Source organism: Bombina bombina, chromosome 3, assembly GCF_027579735.1.
Source record: "Bombina bombina isolate aBomBom1 chromosome 3, aBomBom1.pri, whole genome shotgun sequence".
Lineage (NCBI taxonomy): Eukaryota > Metazoa > Chordata > Amphibia > Anura > Bombinatoridae > Bombina > Bombina bombina.
Window position 1 is genome coordinate 1,191,495,391 of NC_069501.1, and position 18,280 is coordinate 1,191,513,670.

The 18,280-nt window shown below is 36.3% G+C and overlaps 1 protein-coding gene across 2 annotated transcripts in view; it reads right to left on the reverse strand.

Moving 5' to 3' along the window:
• FAT3 (FAT atypical cadherin 3) overlaps positions 1 to 18,280 on the reverse strand; it is a 637,515-nt gene that overhangs the window by 114,047 nt on the left and 505,188 nt on the right. For both annotated transcript variants that reach the window (XM_053708624.1, XM_053708625.1), the window contains exons 13-17: positions 16,833 to 17,222; positions 11,359 to 11,573; positions 10,815 to 10,952; positions 6,255 to 6,398; positions 249 to 446 (exon numbers count right to left, since the gene is read on the reverse strand). In XM_053708624.1, the coding sequence (XP_053564599.1) occupies positions 249 to 446; positions 6,255 to 6,398; positions 10,815 to 10,952; positions 11,359 to 11,573; positions 16,833 to 17,222 (1,085 nt within the window). The remainder of the gene's footprint in view (positions 1 to 248; positions 447 to 6,254; positions 6,399 to 10,814; positions 10,953 to 11,358; positions 11,574 to 16,832; positions 17,223 to 18,280) is intronic.

Genomic DNA, 18,280 nt, shown 5'->3' on the forward strand with positions numbered 1-18,280 from the left:
CACATTATTTCACCCAAGACAATATTCCCGATTCTCTGATATTACAGATGTTACTACCTAGTAAACTACCAGTTTTAAACATACAATGTATGATTTTCATTTGAATATAAATGGTGTAGTTTATAATACAGTTGAAACGTTTATTGTAGAATTTATCTACAAACATTATCCAAGACTTTCATGGAAAATCTTGTAATAATACTATAGAATCTGCCACGGTTACACTTTCACACATAATTATTTTTTACCTGTATAGAAAGAAGGTGCTCAGTTGCACTCATGTGTTGGAAAATAATCGCAGAACGTAAAACTCCAGTTTGGTCCAGTAAGAATTCTCCTCCTGCGTTTCCTGCTACAATATTATATGTAAAAGGTGGTCCGTTATGAAACGAGTCTTTGTCAGTGACCACTAATTGTAGAATACTTGTTCCAATAGGTTTGTTCTCCTAAAAAATAGTAATAATGAAAATACTTGTTAAAACATCAGGGGCAAAACTGATTGACACCCCCCTGTTGGCGGCTGATTGGCCGCAAATCTGCCGCAGAGCTGCTGGTGCAATGCTGAATACGGAGAGCGTATTGCTCTCCGCATTCAGCGAGGTCTGTCGGACCTGATCCGCACTGTCGGATCAGGTCCGACAGAACTTTGTTAAATAGGCCCCCATTTCTTGGTTTGATTTAAAAAAAAATATTTCTCAATTCTTTTGCAAGGGGATGAAAATATGAAACCCCAACATTTTCTTTTGTGATTCAGATAGAACAGGCCATTTTAAACAACTTTCCAAATGACTTCTATTATAAAATGTGCTTAATACCCATGATGTTCTTTGTTGAAGAGATACCTAGATGGCAGGAAATAGTGCTGACATCTAGTGTTCTTGCAAATGGATAAGATTATTGCAAAACTGCTGCTATATAGTGTTTAAGACAAGTGCATATTCCTAAACTTACGTATCTACTTTTCAACAAAAGATATCAAGAAAATGAAGAACACAAAAGTAAATTAGAAAGTTGTTTAAAATTGCATGCTGTGTCTGAATCATGAAAGAATATTTTTGGGGGGTTCCATGTCCCTTTAACTTGATTCAATGTTATGTATTTACTTCCCATATTAATACATTATATTGAAAGAAAACTGTTGTAAAACAGATACAAATTGTTAAATTATTTTTAAGAGCAAAACAAGGTATTTGCCATATTCATTAACCACAATGTACAGCAGATATGGAAAAAAACGCAAGGATACATTGATTTAAAGGGACATTCTAGAGAATATTTTAATTTTGCTCACTAGAATTTCCAAAAAATGGTGGTACAAATTTGCTATATACTTTCATTAAAAAATATACCTTAGGTGACAATATTTATTTTGATTTTTCAGAGCTTTTTCTTTTCTATCTCTTTTTGATTTTTGAACTACTCTGAAATGGGCCTTAAAAAATTTTTCTCAATTGAATTTTTCTGCTTGTTCGTTCTCTTTTTTACACCAAGTCCAATTTATTTGGGTAAAGATATTATCACGAAAATAAATTGACTCATAACATAATTTGGGAGACTTTTTTTTATGAATTAATGTTAAAAAATGTAAAATAGACAAATATTTCACAAACATTTTGATTGATTTAGACTACGGGAAAGAAACTGTCTTTTGTGACAGTGCATCTATTATATACATCGTTTTACAAAGCTGATTTTTAACCTTTGTATGATCAAGAAACAAGTACAGAACTAAACAGAAGATCAATGAACAATATAATATTACTTTATGAACAAAAAAAAGAAAAAATGTTTAGATGCTACCTAAGTGTATCGCCCTCAAACTGTAATGCGATGATGTGTCTAAAAGCGTGAAGCGTTTACATATATTAAGCTTCTTGCTTAAACATGCAGAAAACTGGATAACTTTTGCCAACTATATGCTGGCAAACAGCTGCATTCCCGTTACTGGCTTACTGACAAATATTAAACAGTTTATATTACCGAGAAGGAAAAGTGTTTTCACTCGACTTCAGCAAAATGCTAATGAGCATAAATGTGTGATATCTTTCAGTGCGCCATTTAGAACTGTTAACAAATGTGAATATTAATCCTTAAATCTTAGATCTAACGAAATTGAGGCCAATTTATTAAAGTGCGTATGGACATGATACGATGTAACGTATCATGTCCGCCGCACATCGATATATGCTGTTGGCATTTATCATTGCACAAGCAGTTCTTGTGAGCTGCTTGTGCAATGCCGGACCCTGCACATTCGCGGCCAATCAGCCGCTAGCAGGGAGTGTCAATCAGTCGGATCGTATAGGAACCTGGCTCATTGATGTCTGCAGCCTCAGAGCAGGCGGACAAGTTTTTAGACGGCTGCTTCATAACTGCTATTTCCGGAGCTTGATAATTCGGCCCCATTGTCTGAGTCACATTGCTTTGAACAGACAGGGCAAATAGTTCATGTGCAGTTAATTTAATATTTCTATTATTTGATCTTTTGATCTATAAGTGGGAAAACTATGATCAACAATAAACAGTGAATATGAGATATTATTATTTCAAAGTTTATGATTTCTTTAACCCCTTAATGACCAAGGACGTACGCCACACGTCCTCAAAAAAAATACAGTTAATGACCGAGAACGTGTGGCGTACGTCCTTGGTCTGGAAAGCAGCTGGAAGCGATCCTGCTCGCTTCCAGCTGCTTTCCGGTTATTGCAGTGATGCCTTGATATCGAGGCATCCTGCAATAACCCCCCTTGACCATCCGATGCAGAGAGAGCAACTTTGTGGCACTCTCTGCAGCGTATATCAGTGGCCGGTATCGTTGGTGGGTGGGAGCAAGTCTGGGAGGCGGGTGGGCGGCCATCGATGTGCTGAGTGGAGGGGGCGGGATCGGGGGCGGGACGGACGGGAGCGCGCACGGGAGCGGGAGGGAACCGCTACACTACAGAAAAATAAAGCTGTCAAACGTAAAAAATAAAAACTTTTGAAAGCTGTAAATTAAAAGCTAAGGGATCTGGAAGGGGTGGGGGGTTGATCTTGGGGGGGGGAGCTACACTACAGAAAAGGGCATTGTTTTTTTTTAAAAAAGGCACATTTTTTTACTAAACTGGGTACTGGCAGACAGCTGCCAGTACCCAAGATGGCGCCCATTAAGGCAGAGGGGGAGGGTTAGAGAGCTGTTTGGTGGGGGATCAGTGAGACTGGGGGCTAAGGGGGGATCCTACACAGCAGCATATGTAAATATGCTAAAAAAAACCCACAAAAAAAGCCCAAATATAGCTTTTATTTTAGTACTGGCAGAGTTTCTGCCAGTACTTAAGATGGCGGTGACAATTGTGGGGTGGGGGCGGGAAGAGAGCTGTTTGGGAGGGATCAGGGGGTCTCATGTTTCAGATGGGAGGCTGAGCTCTACACTAAAGCTAAAATTAACCCTGCAAGCTCCCTACAAGCTACATAATTAACCCCTTCACTGCTAGCCATAATACACGTGTGAAATGCAGCGGCATTTGGCGGCCTTCTAATTACCAAAAAGCAACGCCAAAGCCATATATGTCTGCTATTTCTGAACAAAGGGGATCCCAGAGAAGCATTTACAACCATTTGTGCCATAATTGCACAAGCTGTTTGTAAATGATTTCAGTGAGAAACCTAAAATTGTGAAAAATTTAAAGTTTTTTTAATTTGATCGCATTTGGCGGTGAAACGGTGGCATGAAATATACCAAAATTGGCCTAGATCAATACTTGGGGTTGTCTACTACACTACACTAAAGCTAAAATTATCCCTAAAAGCTCACTACATGCTCCATAATTAACCCCTTCACTGCTGGGCATAATACACGTGTAGTGCGCAGTGGCATTTAGCAGCCTTCTAATTACTAAAAAGCAACGCCAAAGCCATATATGTCTGCTATTTCTGAACAAAGGGGATCCCAGAGAAGAATTTACAACCATTTAAGCCATAATTGCACAAGCTGTTTGTAAATAATTTCAGTGAGAAACCAAAAGTTTGTGAAAAAATTAGTAAAAAAGTGAACGATTTTTTGTATTTAATCGCATTTGGCGGTGAAATGGTGGCATGAAATATACCAAAATGGGCCTAGATGAATACTTTGGGATGTCTACTAAAAAAAAATATATACATGTCAATGGATATTCAGAGATTCCTGAAAGATATTAGTGTTCTAATGTAACTAGCGCTAATTTTGAAAAATAATGGTTTGGAAATAGCACTATTGCTACTTGTATTTATGGCCCTATAACTTGCAAAAAAAGCAAAGAACATGTAAACATTGGGTATTTCTAAACTCAAGACAAAATTTAGAAACTATTTAGCACGGGTGTTTTTTGGTGGTTGTAGATGTGTAACAGATTTTGGGGGTCATAGTTAGAAAAAGTGTGTTTTTTTAAATTTTTTCCTCATATTTTATAATTTTTTTTATAGTACATTATAAGATATGATGAAAATAATGGTATCTTTAGAAAGTCCATTTAATGGCGAGAAAAACGGTATATAATATGCGTGGATACAGTAAATGAGTAAGAGGAAAATTACAGCTAAACACAAACACCGCAGAAATGTAAAAATAGCCTTGGTCCCAAACGGACAGAAAATGGAAAAGTGCTGTGGTAATTAAGGGGTTAAAAAATAGGGAAAAAACAGTGTTTTTGCCTTAGATTGCTTATTATTTTAAGACAAAGCATTAAGATTTTATTTGGAGCTCCAACAGACGGCTCATAACACACACTGGGATTGCGACACAGTTTTTGACAACTAGTGATGGAAGAATATTTTATTGCAAACGGGAAAACACTTATAACAAATTACAGATACATTAATGTCTTCTTAATGAGCAGTCAATACTTGCTTTTGCAAAAAAACAAACAATTTATTGAATGCAACATTAAGTCATTAAGGGCCAGATTATGAGTGGAGCGCAACATTGCGCTTATGTGAGCGCGATATTTGCGCTTCACTCGTAATAACAGCACACGCAATTGTGTGCTGATTGCTAAGAAGCTATGCGCTCAATAGAGCGCGCTTCCATAGGCTCCAATGGGAGCCTTGTTCTCATGCCGTTAGACACAGCATGAGAACTAGCGCAGTGAAGGTGATAAGTCGCACAGCGATGGGCAGCAAATGTATATAAGCATATAAATATATATTTACAGGGAACACACAGTTCCCATAGACCGTAATGTAAAGGCACCCCACTCCCTCCACATTTAACCCCATAAAACTGCTTCATGCTGTTATTTATTTTTTAAATTAAATATGCTAGTATTTTTTTATTAGTTACACAAGCAAACACTAAAGTTTGGGGGCAATTGGGGCACTTTTTAAAAATTCTGACCTTTGATTAATTTTCGGAGCGCTAATTGCTACTGCAAGCTTGCTTTAGCATTAACCAGCCACTTGTAATGGCTGGTTATATCTCACGTACCTGCAAACGTGCAAATTTGCCCGTTTGCGGGCATGTTATATATTAGCGCTTCACTTGTAATCTAGCCCTAAATCTGACAGCTGATTATTAAACATAAAAGTTTATTATCAAATTAATAATTGGATATTAATATATCAGTATTTGAATGTTGTCTCCCATAGATTTTACTGTAAGCCTATGGAAACATTTAAATTTGAGGTTTAAGCATTAAAATGTAATATTCAAAAGTTAACACTTTGGGGCCGAATTATTAAGCAACGTATGGTGCCTGATACATCTGTTTCCGCACAAGCTTTCAGGCTCGCCGGAAACGAAAGTTAAGAAGCAGCTCCTTAATTGGTCCGCCGCCTCTGAGCAACGGACAGCAATCAACCCGATCAGATACGATCGGGTTAATTGACAACCCCTGCTAGCGCAATGCTGCAAATCGGCAGGGGGCAGCATTGCACAAGCAGTTTACCAGAACTGCTTGTGCAACGCTAAATGCCAACAGCGTATAGCAGAATTAACATCAAAGAGAACATTTACTATACAATTTAATTATCAAAAGTGACAAAAATCTGACCCATTAAAAATGTGGTTAACTGAAAACTAATATTACTTTAATTTTTTTCAAATTGAAAGAAAAAAGCAGATGTTAAATTTAAGCACCATAAGGGAAATGCAACAAAATAAACAAAGAAAATGGGCAAAATCAATGTAAATGGCATACGGTGTGTCTCTCCCAAGAGTAATTTTATTTATTAGAATGCACACTAACACACCCATATGAGCAAACCTTACATGGAACATAGACCGAGACACCAAATAAACCTACCTGAATAACAGCACTATAGTTTGCTGGTGTAAACTGAGGACTGTTATCATTTACATCTGAAATATCTATGTTCACAGTTACTGATGAAGACATAGGAGGAACGCCACTATCTCTTGCTTCAATGAGAAGTGAATATCCAGACACCTTGAAAGAAAAAAATGAAATGGTCATGAAACTCAAAAGTAAAGCTTCATACATGTTTATTTATTGAGAATAATATGCAATGACTATATACATTCATTATTTATTTAGCTATTTTTGTTGTAAGTTAACTCTGAAAATTGTCCTTGTTATACTCTACAGAAAGACTGGAGTGCCTACATCATAGTTATGCAGGGTCAAATTCCCTGACCATGCAACATTCTACACAGTGATTGCTTAGATCCCAGCACAATCTCAGTTAGTTTTGTCTCTAATTGGCTACAGTAAAGGAGACAAGAAAAAATGATTACACCAGGCATTTCATAGTTGACTAGTACAACAAAAAATGACAGTGTTGATTTACTGTTTAAAGGACAGAGAAGTCAAAATTAAAGGGACATAAAACCCCCCAAAAATATTTCATGATTTAGGTAGAGCGTATAAATTTAAACAACTTTCCCTTTACTTCTATTATCAAATTTGCTTCATTCCCTTGGTATCATTTGTTGAAGGAGCAGCACTGCACTACTGGTTTCTAATTGAACACATAGGTGAGCCAATGAAAATCAGTATATATATGCAGCCACCAATCAGCAGCTAGAACCTAGGTTCTTTGCTGCTCATCAGCTTACCTAGATAAACCTTTCAGCAAAGGATAACAAAAGAAGAAAACTAACTAATAGAAGTAAATTGGAAAGTTGTTTAAAATTGTATGCTCTGTCTAAATCATGAATGTCTAATTATGACTTTACTGTCCCTTTAAACTTTTATTATTCAGATACAGGATGCAATGAGCATGCAATTTAAATACATTTTTCATTTGACTTCTATGATCAAATTTGCTTTGTTTCTTTGGTATCTTTTATTGAAGATAAGGCTCAGAAGCAGCAAAGCACTATTAGGTGCTAGCTGAACACATCTAATGAGCCAATGACAAAAGTCATATATGTGCAGCCACCAATCACTAGCTAGATCCCTGAAGTGCATTGTTGCTCTTGAGCCTACCTAGATATGCACTTCAACAATGAATACAAAGAGAATGAAGCAAATTTGATCTAAAAAGAAAATTGGAAAGGAATGACACGCTCTATCTGAATCATGAAAGTTTTGCGTTTACCATTCCTTTAAACGTTTATTTTGTGTACAGATCTTTTTGCAATGTCTTATTGCATTGTTGATATATGCTGTTTAATTAACTGTGGTACCTTTAAGATGTTGTACAGTAAATGAATCCAACAGAATGTGAGTATAAAAATATTTTTCTGAGCTCTAGTCGACTAAACAAATTGCCTTACCTATAATAAATGAATGGCTAGGATTTAATCAGATTAGATACAGACTCTTATTTTTAGTGATTTATTTAATTTTGTGATGTGCATCTGTCAGTGAGCCTTAAAAAAAAAATAAGATTCCGCACACAAATCCAGGAATATAGACTTTTCATTTTTAATCAGTGTCGGTTACTTGATTGGATTGCATCCTGTGATGCATGTAAACAGATGCTCCTTGCAAAAATATGGCTACAAAAGCAAGGTTTAAACAAATTAATTTCAGGTCTGTACTGTAGATTTCTTATTAAAATACATGAATTGATACATTAATTTCAGGCATAAATTTACAGTGTTGTGACTCCAAAAAACAAGCTTTTGCAGCATCTTCTGGTAGAATTTTTAAAAAAAAGTTTGGGTGCAATACAGTAATTAATAGACTGTAATACTATGATAATTTGTTTTCATTATTTGTTTGCAAAAATAATAATGAATTTGAATTATTTTTCTCCAAATTGTTTATACAGCAATACAAAATTAGTTAATTAATAATGTACTTACCCAGTTTAGTAGATGTAGCTTTACTAGATTCACTTTAACTGGAAACTAAATGAACACATTTTCAATTTGTTTAAAAGTCAAATTCATTATTCATTTGGTAAACAAATTGTTGCACGTGTCTAATAAAATCATAACTTTTAAAGCCGCTTCTGGTACTTTTATCAAAAGTAGGCTAGTGACTCATAGGCTGCTTTCCTTGAGCCCATATACTGAATGCAAGAGGGCGTTTGTTTGGACAAACAGCAATGCAATTCAGAATTAAATTAAATTTAAGGGCCATTAAAGGAATATGAAACCCAAAATGTTTATTTCATGATTCAGAGAGATCATGTGATTGTAAACAACTTTCTAATTTACTTCTATTATCAATTATTCTTCATTCTGTTGGTATCTTCGTTGAAAAGAAAAGATATAAGCTCAGGAGCCGGCCCATTTCCGGAGCACAATATGATGCAGTTTTGCAAAAATGTTATCCATTTGCCAGAGCACTATATGGCAGCACTATTTCCTGCCATGTAATGTTCCAGATGCCTATCTAGGTATCTCTTCAACACCTAGAGGCCCATTTATCAAGCTCCGGTTGGAGCTTGTGGGCCCGTGTTTCTGGCGAGTCTTCAGACTCGGCAGAAACAGCAGTTATGAAGCAGCGATTTAAAGACCGCTGCTCCATAACCTGTCCGCCTGCTCTGATGAGGCGGACAGCAATCGCCACAATTCAACCCGATCAAGTACGATCGGGTTGATTGACACCTCCCTGCTGGCGGCCGATTGGGCGTGAGTCTGCAGGGGCAGCGTTGTCTTGCGGACCTGATCTGCACTGTCGGATCAGGTCCGCAAGACCTATGATAAATAGGCCTCATAATATCAAGGGAACAAAGCAAATTTGATAATAGAAGTAAATTGGAAACTTTTTAAAAATGGTATGTTCTGCCTGAATAAGAAAATAAATGTTTGGGGTTTCATATCCCTTTAAACGTTAAATAGATTTCCTGTACCTCCATCTAATTATGGGTGCTGCCATATTGGAACTTAGGTTTTACTGCAGGTGTCTGAAGCAGAGTTGCTGCACATCTGCAAACACATCAGCGCTGGAGTGCAATGAAAGATAGATTTCAACATGGCGGCACTCATGACTAGAGGAAGGCGGGGAATAACCTCAATACTATGCTTATAAATAATATTTAGTGTTTAATGTCACTTTATTCACCACTCCTATGTCTACTAACACAAGTTGTAAACTGCATCTAATATAAACCCAGATTTATTTGTTTTTTAACCATTACTATAAGAGTCGCTGCTACATTTAGTGAAGGATCCTTCTCAAGGTAGCATTATTTTATATCACCATTTTCTATCTTGTCTCTGTTTTTGAAGTGCACAAAAAACAGAAATATACAGAAGTAAAGATCGATCGATCGATAGATAGATAGATAGATAGATAGATAGATAGATAGATAGATAGATAGATAGATAGATAGATAGACAGGCAGGCAGACAGACAGATAGATAGATGATAAATATATGATAGACTGGCTGAAGTTGTTTCATTCAAAAACATTTCCTTTTTAAATTATTATTTAAAAAAATAATTATTCAAACTTCAGATGATCAGTATTTACTTTAAATGTAAAGTAAGTCATTGATCTTATGTGGATGTGATACATTGCAGGAATCTATACATACTGTACATGTGAGTAATGCGCTATATATGGGTTATGACAAATAGTAATCAGTTCATATTATACATACATGTGAGTAATGCACTATATATGGGTTATGACAAATAGTAATCAGTTCATATTATACATACATGTGTGTAATGCACTATATATGGTTTATGACAAATAGTAATCAGTTCATATTATACATACATGTGTGTAATGCACTATATATGGTTTATGACAAATAGTAATCAGTTCATATTATACATACATGTGTGTAATGCACTATATATGGTTTATGACAAATAGTAATCAGTTCATATTATACATACATGTGTGTAATGCACTATATATGGTTTATGACAAATAGTAATCAGTTCATATTATACATACATGTGTGTAATGCACTATATATGGGTTATGACAAATAGTAATCAGTTCATATTATACATACATGTGTGTAATGCACTATATATGGTTTATGACAAATAGTAATCAGTTCATATTATACATACATGTGAGTAATGCGCTATATATGGGTTATGACAAATAGTAATCAGTTCATATTATACATATATGTGAGTAATGCCCTTTATATGGGTTATAACATATAGTAATCAGTTCATATTATACATACATGTGAGTAATGCACTACATATGGGATATGACAAATAGTAATCAGTTCATATTATACATACATGTGAGTAATGCGCTATATATGGGTTATGACAAATAGTAATCAGTTCATATTATACATATATGTGAGTAATGCACTATATATGGGTTATAACATAGTAATCAGTTTATATTATACATACATGTGTGTAATGCGTTATATATGGGTTATAACATAGTAATCAGTTCATATTATACATACATGTGAGTAATGCACTACATATGGGATATGACATATAGTAATCAGTTCATACCCTTTCTCTGTCCAGCTTATCATTAACCTTGATTAGTCCCATGACTGGATTAACTGTAAACTGGTTATCTTGATCTCCATTAACAATAGAAAATCTAATTTGTCCATTAGATGGGTTATCCAGGTCTTCAGCAAACACCTTCATAATCATAGAAAAAAAAGAAGAAAAATGTAAAAGTTAAAAGAACAAAAATAATTTAATAAATATATTACAGACAAGACTTTTGAAGGTCATTTTGTGTTAACACTCACTCAATGTAGCTTCACTAGACACAAATGGACTGTGTGGTTTTAAGATAATAAGATAAGTGAACTGTTTTACAGGATGTAATTCAATGAACACGTTATTAGTTTTTATTATCACTCATTGCCAAACCACATATATCCTTTGTTTATCTGGTGTATTCTGCAAAAAATGACCTTCAAAGTACACAACTGCAGAATCATTAGCTTCATAACAGGAGATAATAAAACTAAATAACACATTAAAATACAATACAAACACATTTAAAAATGTAAGTCAGTTATAGAAATCTGAGACTAACCATTATTACAGAATCCCCAATGGACGCATCCTCACTTATGACGGCGCTATAAACCTCTTGGCTGAACATGGGTGCATTGTCATTCACATCAGTTAAATTAATATTTACTGTAGCGACTGCGCTTAGAGGCGGAGAACCTCCATCTTTTGCTTCCACAGTCAAGTAGAAATGCTTGCAGTTTTCATAGTCTAGATTATTAATAACTGTGATTGCTCCTACAATAAACACATACATAAATCAATAAACAACAATAAAAATAAAAAGAGAAAAGCATAACAGTAATCAAAAGACAGCCATTTGTTAGTATGATGTATAGAGATGGATTTACTATTTCAGGCTTGTATTACCTAAGATCTGCCACTAAGGGCTTGATTTATCAAGCCGTTCTCCTCCCTGTGACAGCAGGTTCGCACAAGAGAACCTGCAATCAGGATTTATCAAGCAGCATTCATCAGACCGCTGCTTCCCTACCCTGTTCCCCACCTCTTAGGTGGATAATTTCAATCTCCCCGGTTTCATCTGACTGGGAAGATTGCCAGCTCCTGCCCGTGTGTTATTGGTTGTGCACGGGAAGGGGGAGGAGTTGCACTCGAGCGCAAAGGAGCACTCGCATGCAATGTTATATTCCGGCATAGGATTCCTGCCCGTCAGAGGAGAGCTTGGGGAGACAGGGGCAAATGTGTACGCCCCTGTCCGCCATGAATTGATAAATCAAGCTCTAAAAGATGTCTTTCAATCTATGTTTCTGAGGCCTCCCTAATTTTATGTAACATACTCTTCTTCTACTTGCCCTATTGCCTCCTCTCTTCATTTGGCTCAGTTCTGTTATTTATATGTGGATCCAATCTATACATTCATCTGTCTGTATGAATTTTTATATTCCTATGGTAGAACCATTTTTTGTTCAGCATTTAAATGTTTCTGTAGAAGGAATGCTTACATATGACTACTGAATGTTAAATGAACATAAATCACCTTGTAAAATAGATTTGTTGTTGTAGTCTATCAAAACCTTAGCATACCAGCAATGTGTGAAAACTTTCTGAGTACATTAATAGAATGTTTGCAATATTTTATTCTGAAGGCCAAACTTCTCTCAACACATGCCCTATTTGGAGAAGCCAATCCAGATAGGTTACTCAAGTAGATAAGGCTTGCTGCTGTCATTTTGTTCAGTGTTTTGTATTATCTTATCACGTCTGCTGAGGGCAATTAGGAACAGATATGTACCGGGTTAGGCTTAAGAAGTCCGCAGTATGCACTTCCAATTTTCAGAATTGAATTAACAGGAACATGCAGCTGAATACATAATGAAAGTATATTGCAAAGTGTTCTATAAAATGCATTATTAAGCAGTTTATATTACAATTTCAAAATGTTTCCTGTAACACGTAAGAATTCAATATTACATTTGCATATTGATTTCAATAGGCTGATGAAGTCTATATTTGAATGGTAACTTGAATATTCAAATAGTTTAGCTGCAAGGAGAGGTGAAGTGGGGGGGGGGGGGGGCAGTCTTTGTGTTGTAAATTGGAAAGGTGGAGGGGAAAAGTGGGATTAAAAGTCAATACTTCATTCAAACATAATATTAAGGGTGTAATTAGGGCTTCCTGAGGTTGTACAACCACAATATCTACTGATGCAATTCTAAAGTTAATGCCTTCTAGATATTTAACAAAGCTATTAAAAATATGATGTGGTGTCTATGATTAAAAAAATATATATAAAAAACAAACAAAAAAATATTATGCGGTGTATATGATTTAAATCCAGCATATATGTAGAAAGCATTTATTGGACTTCCTCCTTATGCAAACAGCTTTTATCCATAGGTTAAAAAGCCATAACGTTTCGGGTACCGGTCTGGTCCCTTTGTCAAATGATACACACGAGACAAAACATGTATAACATCCCGACACCACCCCACCTTATATACCCTAATAGTGCCATCAAATAACCAATAATACTTAGCCCAAAGAAAGCTTCCTACTGGCATTGTGTGCACCGCCGCAAACGCAAGTAACGTGATGACGTCATGACGGTACTATGCACCCGATATGTCAACACGCACAAGGAGGGGGTGATACTTCTACTGACAGCTGTCAGGAGCATGTAGTGACCCATAGGGCACAGCTAATATTAGCATCATATGTCAACATCATATGCAGGAGAATGCAAATATACATAATGGGGCTAAATTAAAAATTACATAATATATTAAAACACACCACTTGTCTGTATTACATATATTTTAAGGACATTGGTAATACTTTGTGCCTTTTGGATATGGTAGAAACATCAGAGAACATCAGTATGCATATAGGTGGGTTACAGCTCCACACTTTCCAAAGGGACATATATTGTGTCATAACAAGATCCAGATGGTATCCTGTTGGGGATGCATATTCCATCTTTAAAAATTAAACACAAGTCCAATCTTCAGAGGCTAGTGATAGAAGGGACTGAAATCCAGATGAGTATTGAGACCATTCGGCATTATAGTTTCCAAATTATAAATCCATTTTGTCTCCCTAATGCTTTAGTCCTGTCCCCCCCCAGACATTGGGGGTATGTGGTCTATTAACATTGTTTTCAGAATTGCAATGCTATGTTTCTTTTTGCAGAAGTGCCTGGCCACAGGTTGCTCAGAGTCACCTTTGTCAATGGCTTCCCTGATAGCACACCTTTGGTTAGCCATGCGATCCCTTAAGGCTGTTACCGTTTTGCCCACATAAAAAAGGGAGCACGAGCAAATGAGAATATAGATGACATGGTCACTTGTGCATGTCAGGCGATGATGGATTTTGTACCTTTTATTAGTATGTGGGTGCTGGAAAGAGGAACCCCTCAACATAATATTGCATGTCACACAGTTGTGGCATTGAAAGCAGCCCTTCTTACTTGATTGTAGCCACGTAGTTTTTCGATAGCTTTTCACTGGGTCGGACTCCACCAGTATGTCTCTTAGGTATCAAGCTCTGCAATATGCCATTCTCTGGGATTCTGTGTGTTGAAATGGTAGGGACTTCTCCACTTTCACCAAATCCCAACGTCTCCTGATTAAGGTATTGAGTATCCTATGTGCAGTGTCAAAAGTAGTCACAAAATTCATTCAATCAGCATCGGGTGGCTTTACAGATTTAGTGATAAGTTCATCCTGTGTATGCTCCAGCACTTTTTCCTTCATCTCAGTAACCAACCTACCATCATAGCCTCTCTGTAGAAGCTTCTCCCCACATCATATCAAGTTGGGGGAGATGAACTTATCACTAGATCTGTAAAGCCACCCTATGCTGATCAGATGAATTTTGTGACTACTTTTGACACTGCCCATGGGATACTCAATACCTCAATGAGGAGACATTGGGATTTGGTGAAAGTGGAGAAGTCCCTACCATTCCAACACACAGAATCCCTGAGAATGGCATATCGCAGAGCGTGAAACCTAAGACACATACTGATGGAGACTGACCCAGTGAAATGCTATCGAAAAACTACGTGGCTACAATCAAGTAAGAAGCACTGCTTTCAATGCAGCAACTGTGTGTGCTTTCAATGCAGCAACTGTGTGACATGCAACAGTATGTTGAGGGGTTCCTCCTTCCAGCACCCACATACCAATAAAAGGTACAAAATTCATCATTGCCTGACATGCACAAGTGACCATGTCATCTATAGTCTCATTTGCCCGTGCTCCCTTTTTTATGTGGTAACAGCCTTCAGGGATCGCATGGATAACCAAAGGTGTGCTATAAGGGAAGCCATTGACAAAGGCGACTCTGAGCAACCTTTGGCCAGACACTTCTGCAAAAAGAAACATAGCATTGCAATTCTGAAAACAATGTTAATAGACCACATACCCCCAATGTCTGGGGGGACACAGGACTAAAGCATTATTGAAGAGGGAGACAAAATGGATTTATACTTTGGATACTATAATGCCGAAGGGTCTCAATACCCATCTGGATTTCAGTTTCCTTCTATCACTAGCCTCTGAAGATGGAATATGCATCCCCAACAGGATACCATATGGATCTTGTTATGACACAATATATGTCCCTTTGGAAAATGTGAAGCTGTAACTCACCTATATGCATACTGATCATCACTCTGTTCTCTGATGTTTCTACCATATCCAAAAGGCATGAAGTATTACCAATGTCCTTAATATATATGTAATATAGACAAGTGGTTCGTTTTAATATATTATGTAATTTTCCATTTAGCCCCATTATGTATATTTGCATTCTCCTGCGTATGATGTTGACATATGATGCTAATATTAGCTGTGATAGTAGCAGTAGATGGCGCTGGTCTATTGAGTGATTTTCTCTAGTAAGTGAAGAGAAAAATGGCTTGATGCATATATTGAAGCCAATTAATATGGGTGCAGTATACTCCATAAGATGAATCTTTACAGCTGAAAGGGAACATAGCGTCAGATGGCAAGAGTCCACAGGTTCCTGGAGTCAAATACTGAATTTTCAGGTTTATCCAAAAGTGGATCCATAAATAAGGAGATTCCAGCTCAGCACAGCAAAACAAGATCTTGACAATCTTTCAACAAAGGATAAAATGTTTTATTTGCTCAACGCGTTTCAACGTATTACACGTCTTTATCAAGAGCATACATTAAAACAAGTAAAACAGGTAAGTAAAACCAAGTATTATCCTTTGTTGAAAGATTGTCAAGATCTTGTTTTGCTGTGCTGAGCTGGAATCTCCTTATTTATGGATCCACTTTTGGATAAACCTGAAAATTCAGTATTTGACTCCAGGAACCTGTGGACTCTTGCCATCTGACGCTACGTTCCCTTTCAGCTGTAAAGATTCATCTTATGGAGTGAGTATAGTGCACCCATATTAATTGGCTTCAATATATTCATCAAGCCTTTTTTCTCTTCACTTACTAGAGAAAATCACTCAATAGACCAGCGCCATCTACTACTACTATCTATCTATACACAGTCACAAGGGAGAGACTGCAAGAAGGCTGCAGTCTGACCTAAAGGAGAGTATCAGTTCTTAGTTCATTTGTACAGAACATTGTGTGTTTTTTTCCATCTTGCACCTCTGTATATTGTTTTCCTTTTTGTAATATTAGCTGTGCCCTACAGGTCACTACATACTCCTGACAGCTGTCAGTAGTAACACCGCCCCTTCCATGTGCGTGTTGACGTATGGGTGCGTAGCGCCGTGATGACATCATCACGTTACTTGCGTTTACGGCAGTGCACACGATGCCAGCAGGAAGCTTTATGTATAGTTTATTATGTAGTGTCTATGAATAAAATATATTATGCAGTGTCTATGAATAATATATATATATATATATATATATATATATATATAAATATGTGGTGGAGTTTTTAGATATGCTGATGCATGCTACGTACTATCAAACCAAAATAGGTACATTTACAAAAATGTATATGTGCTTAATTATTAAACTAAATAGTTGAACCTCTAACCTGTTTTGGGGTGTATTTGAAACTTTCCTTGTTCATTCCCAGACCTGATGCTATACCATATTTCTGCATTTGTTCCAATATCTTTGCTTGCTGCAAAAACTGACATGACTTGAGTTCCTGATGATGTATCTTCTGCAATTGTGACAAGGTAATCTCTTCTTTCAAAAATTGGAGGGTTGTCATTGACATCCAATACTGTAATTGTTACAATGGCAAATGAAGACATACTGAGGATAGGGCTCAAATCCATTGCCTTAACTGTAATATTATAGGAAGATTGTAATTCACGATCAAGAGGTTTCTCCAGTATAATGATTCCTGATGTGCTGTCTACAGTAAAATGCCCATCTGTGGAGTCAACTAGTGAATAAACAACCTTTCTGTTGATGCCTACAAATAAACACAAAATAAAAAAGTAAACAAGAGCTTTTTGATACTTCCCTTTAAACAGTAAACAATTGTTCTATTTTTATTTTTTTTGCCAGAATATTTATCTTGTATTACTCATATGATAATCATTTATATAAAAAATATATTTTTCACCTTGGGGTTCAGCAACCATTAGTTAAGAAGCAATGGTAGTAAACCTTTGTCTTCCAAACTTCTATGCCACATCAGAGGTAGTGGAGTTAAATCACCTAGAACTCATTAGTTCAGGGTGATGGACAGGCCCTGCTCTCATGTGAGAATGGACAGGGCTACACCAGCACTTGTTCGTGCAATAATAACTATAAACAGCAATCCAGCAACATTCTATCTGCTGCCCACTCACCGTGACCATGGATGGACAGTTGCCCTAGCTAGGAACATTGTTCATCCACTAAATGATAAATAGGGACCCTTGTTGTGATGTTGAACTTGAATGTTCTATAACTTATTTTACAGAAAAAAGAGAGGTAGACACCAAGCTGTATAGAAGGCAAATATATATATGTGCGATATCTATAACTTATTTTGCCATATTGTGACTTTTAAATACAAGTAGGTTTCTTTTAAAGGAAAAAAAAAATACTTTTATTATTGTCACAGGCAGGTAATATCTCTCTATATATAATAAAAAAGTATAATATTTGAAATGTAGAATTATTTTTACTGTAGAGAAAACTCTATAATAAGCCCAATCCAGGCATTAAACCACATTAAAATAATTATCTTTATGACCTGTTGAATACGCTTATTTTTAAATTGTATTGCCATTGTCAAGTAAGCAGAATAGAAACATCTATATGCCAAAACACAAAAACATGTCAATATAATACAGTGAACGTTTACAAAAAAGGTTATAAAACTGTAAAATAAATGTGGCTGCAATGGATTTGAGTAAAGTAATGCTACTTAAAATTAATACAATAAAAACAGGTAGGCGTTATGCTGAATATTATGGATAGAAGCTTTACTGCAATCAGACAGTAATTTATATTCCATGCACCTTCAAAGCAAAAATCTAT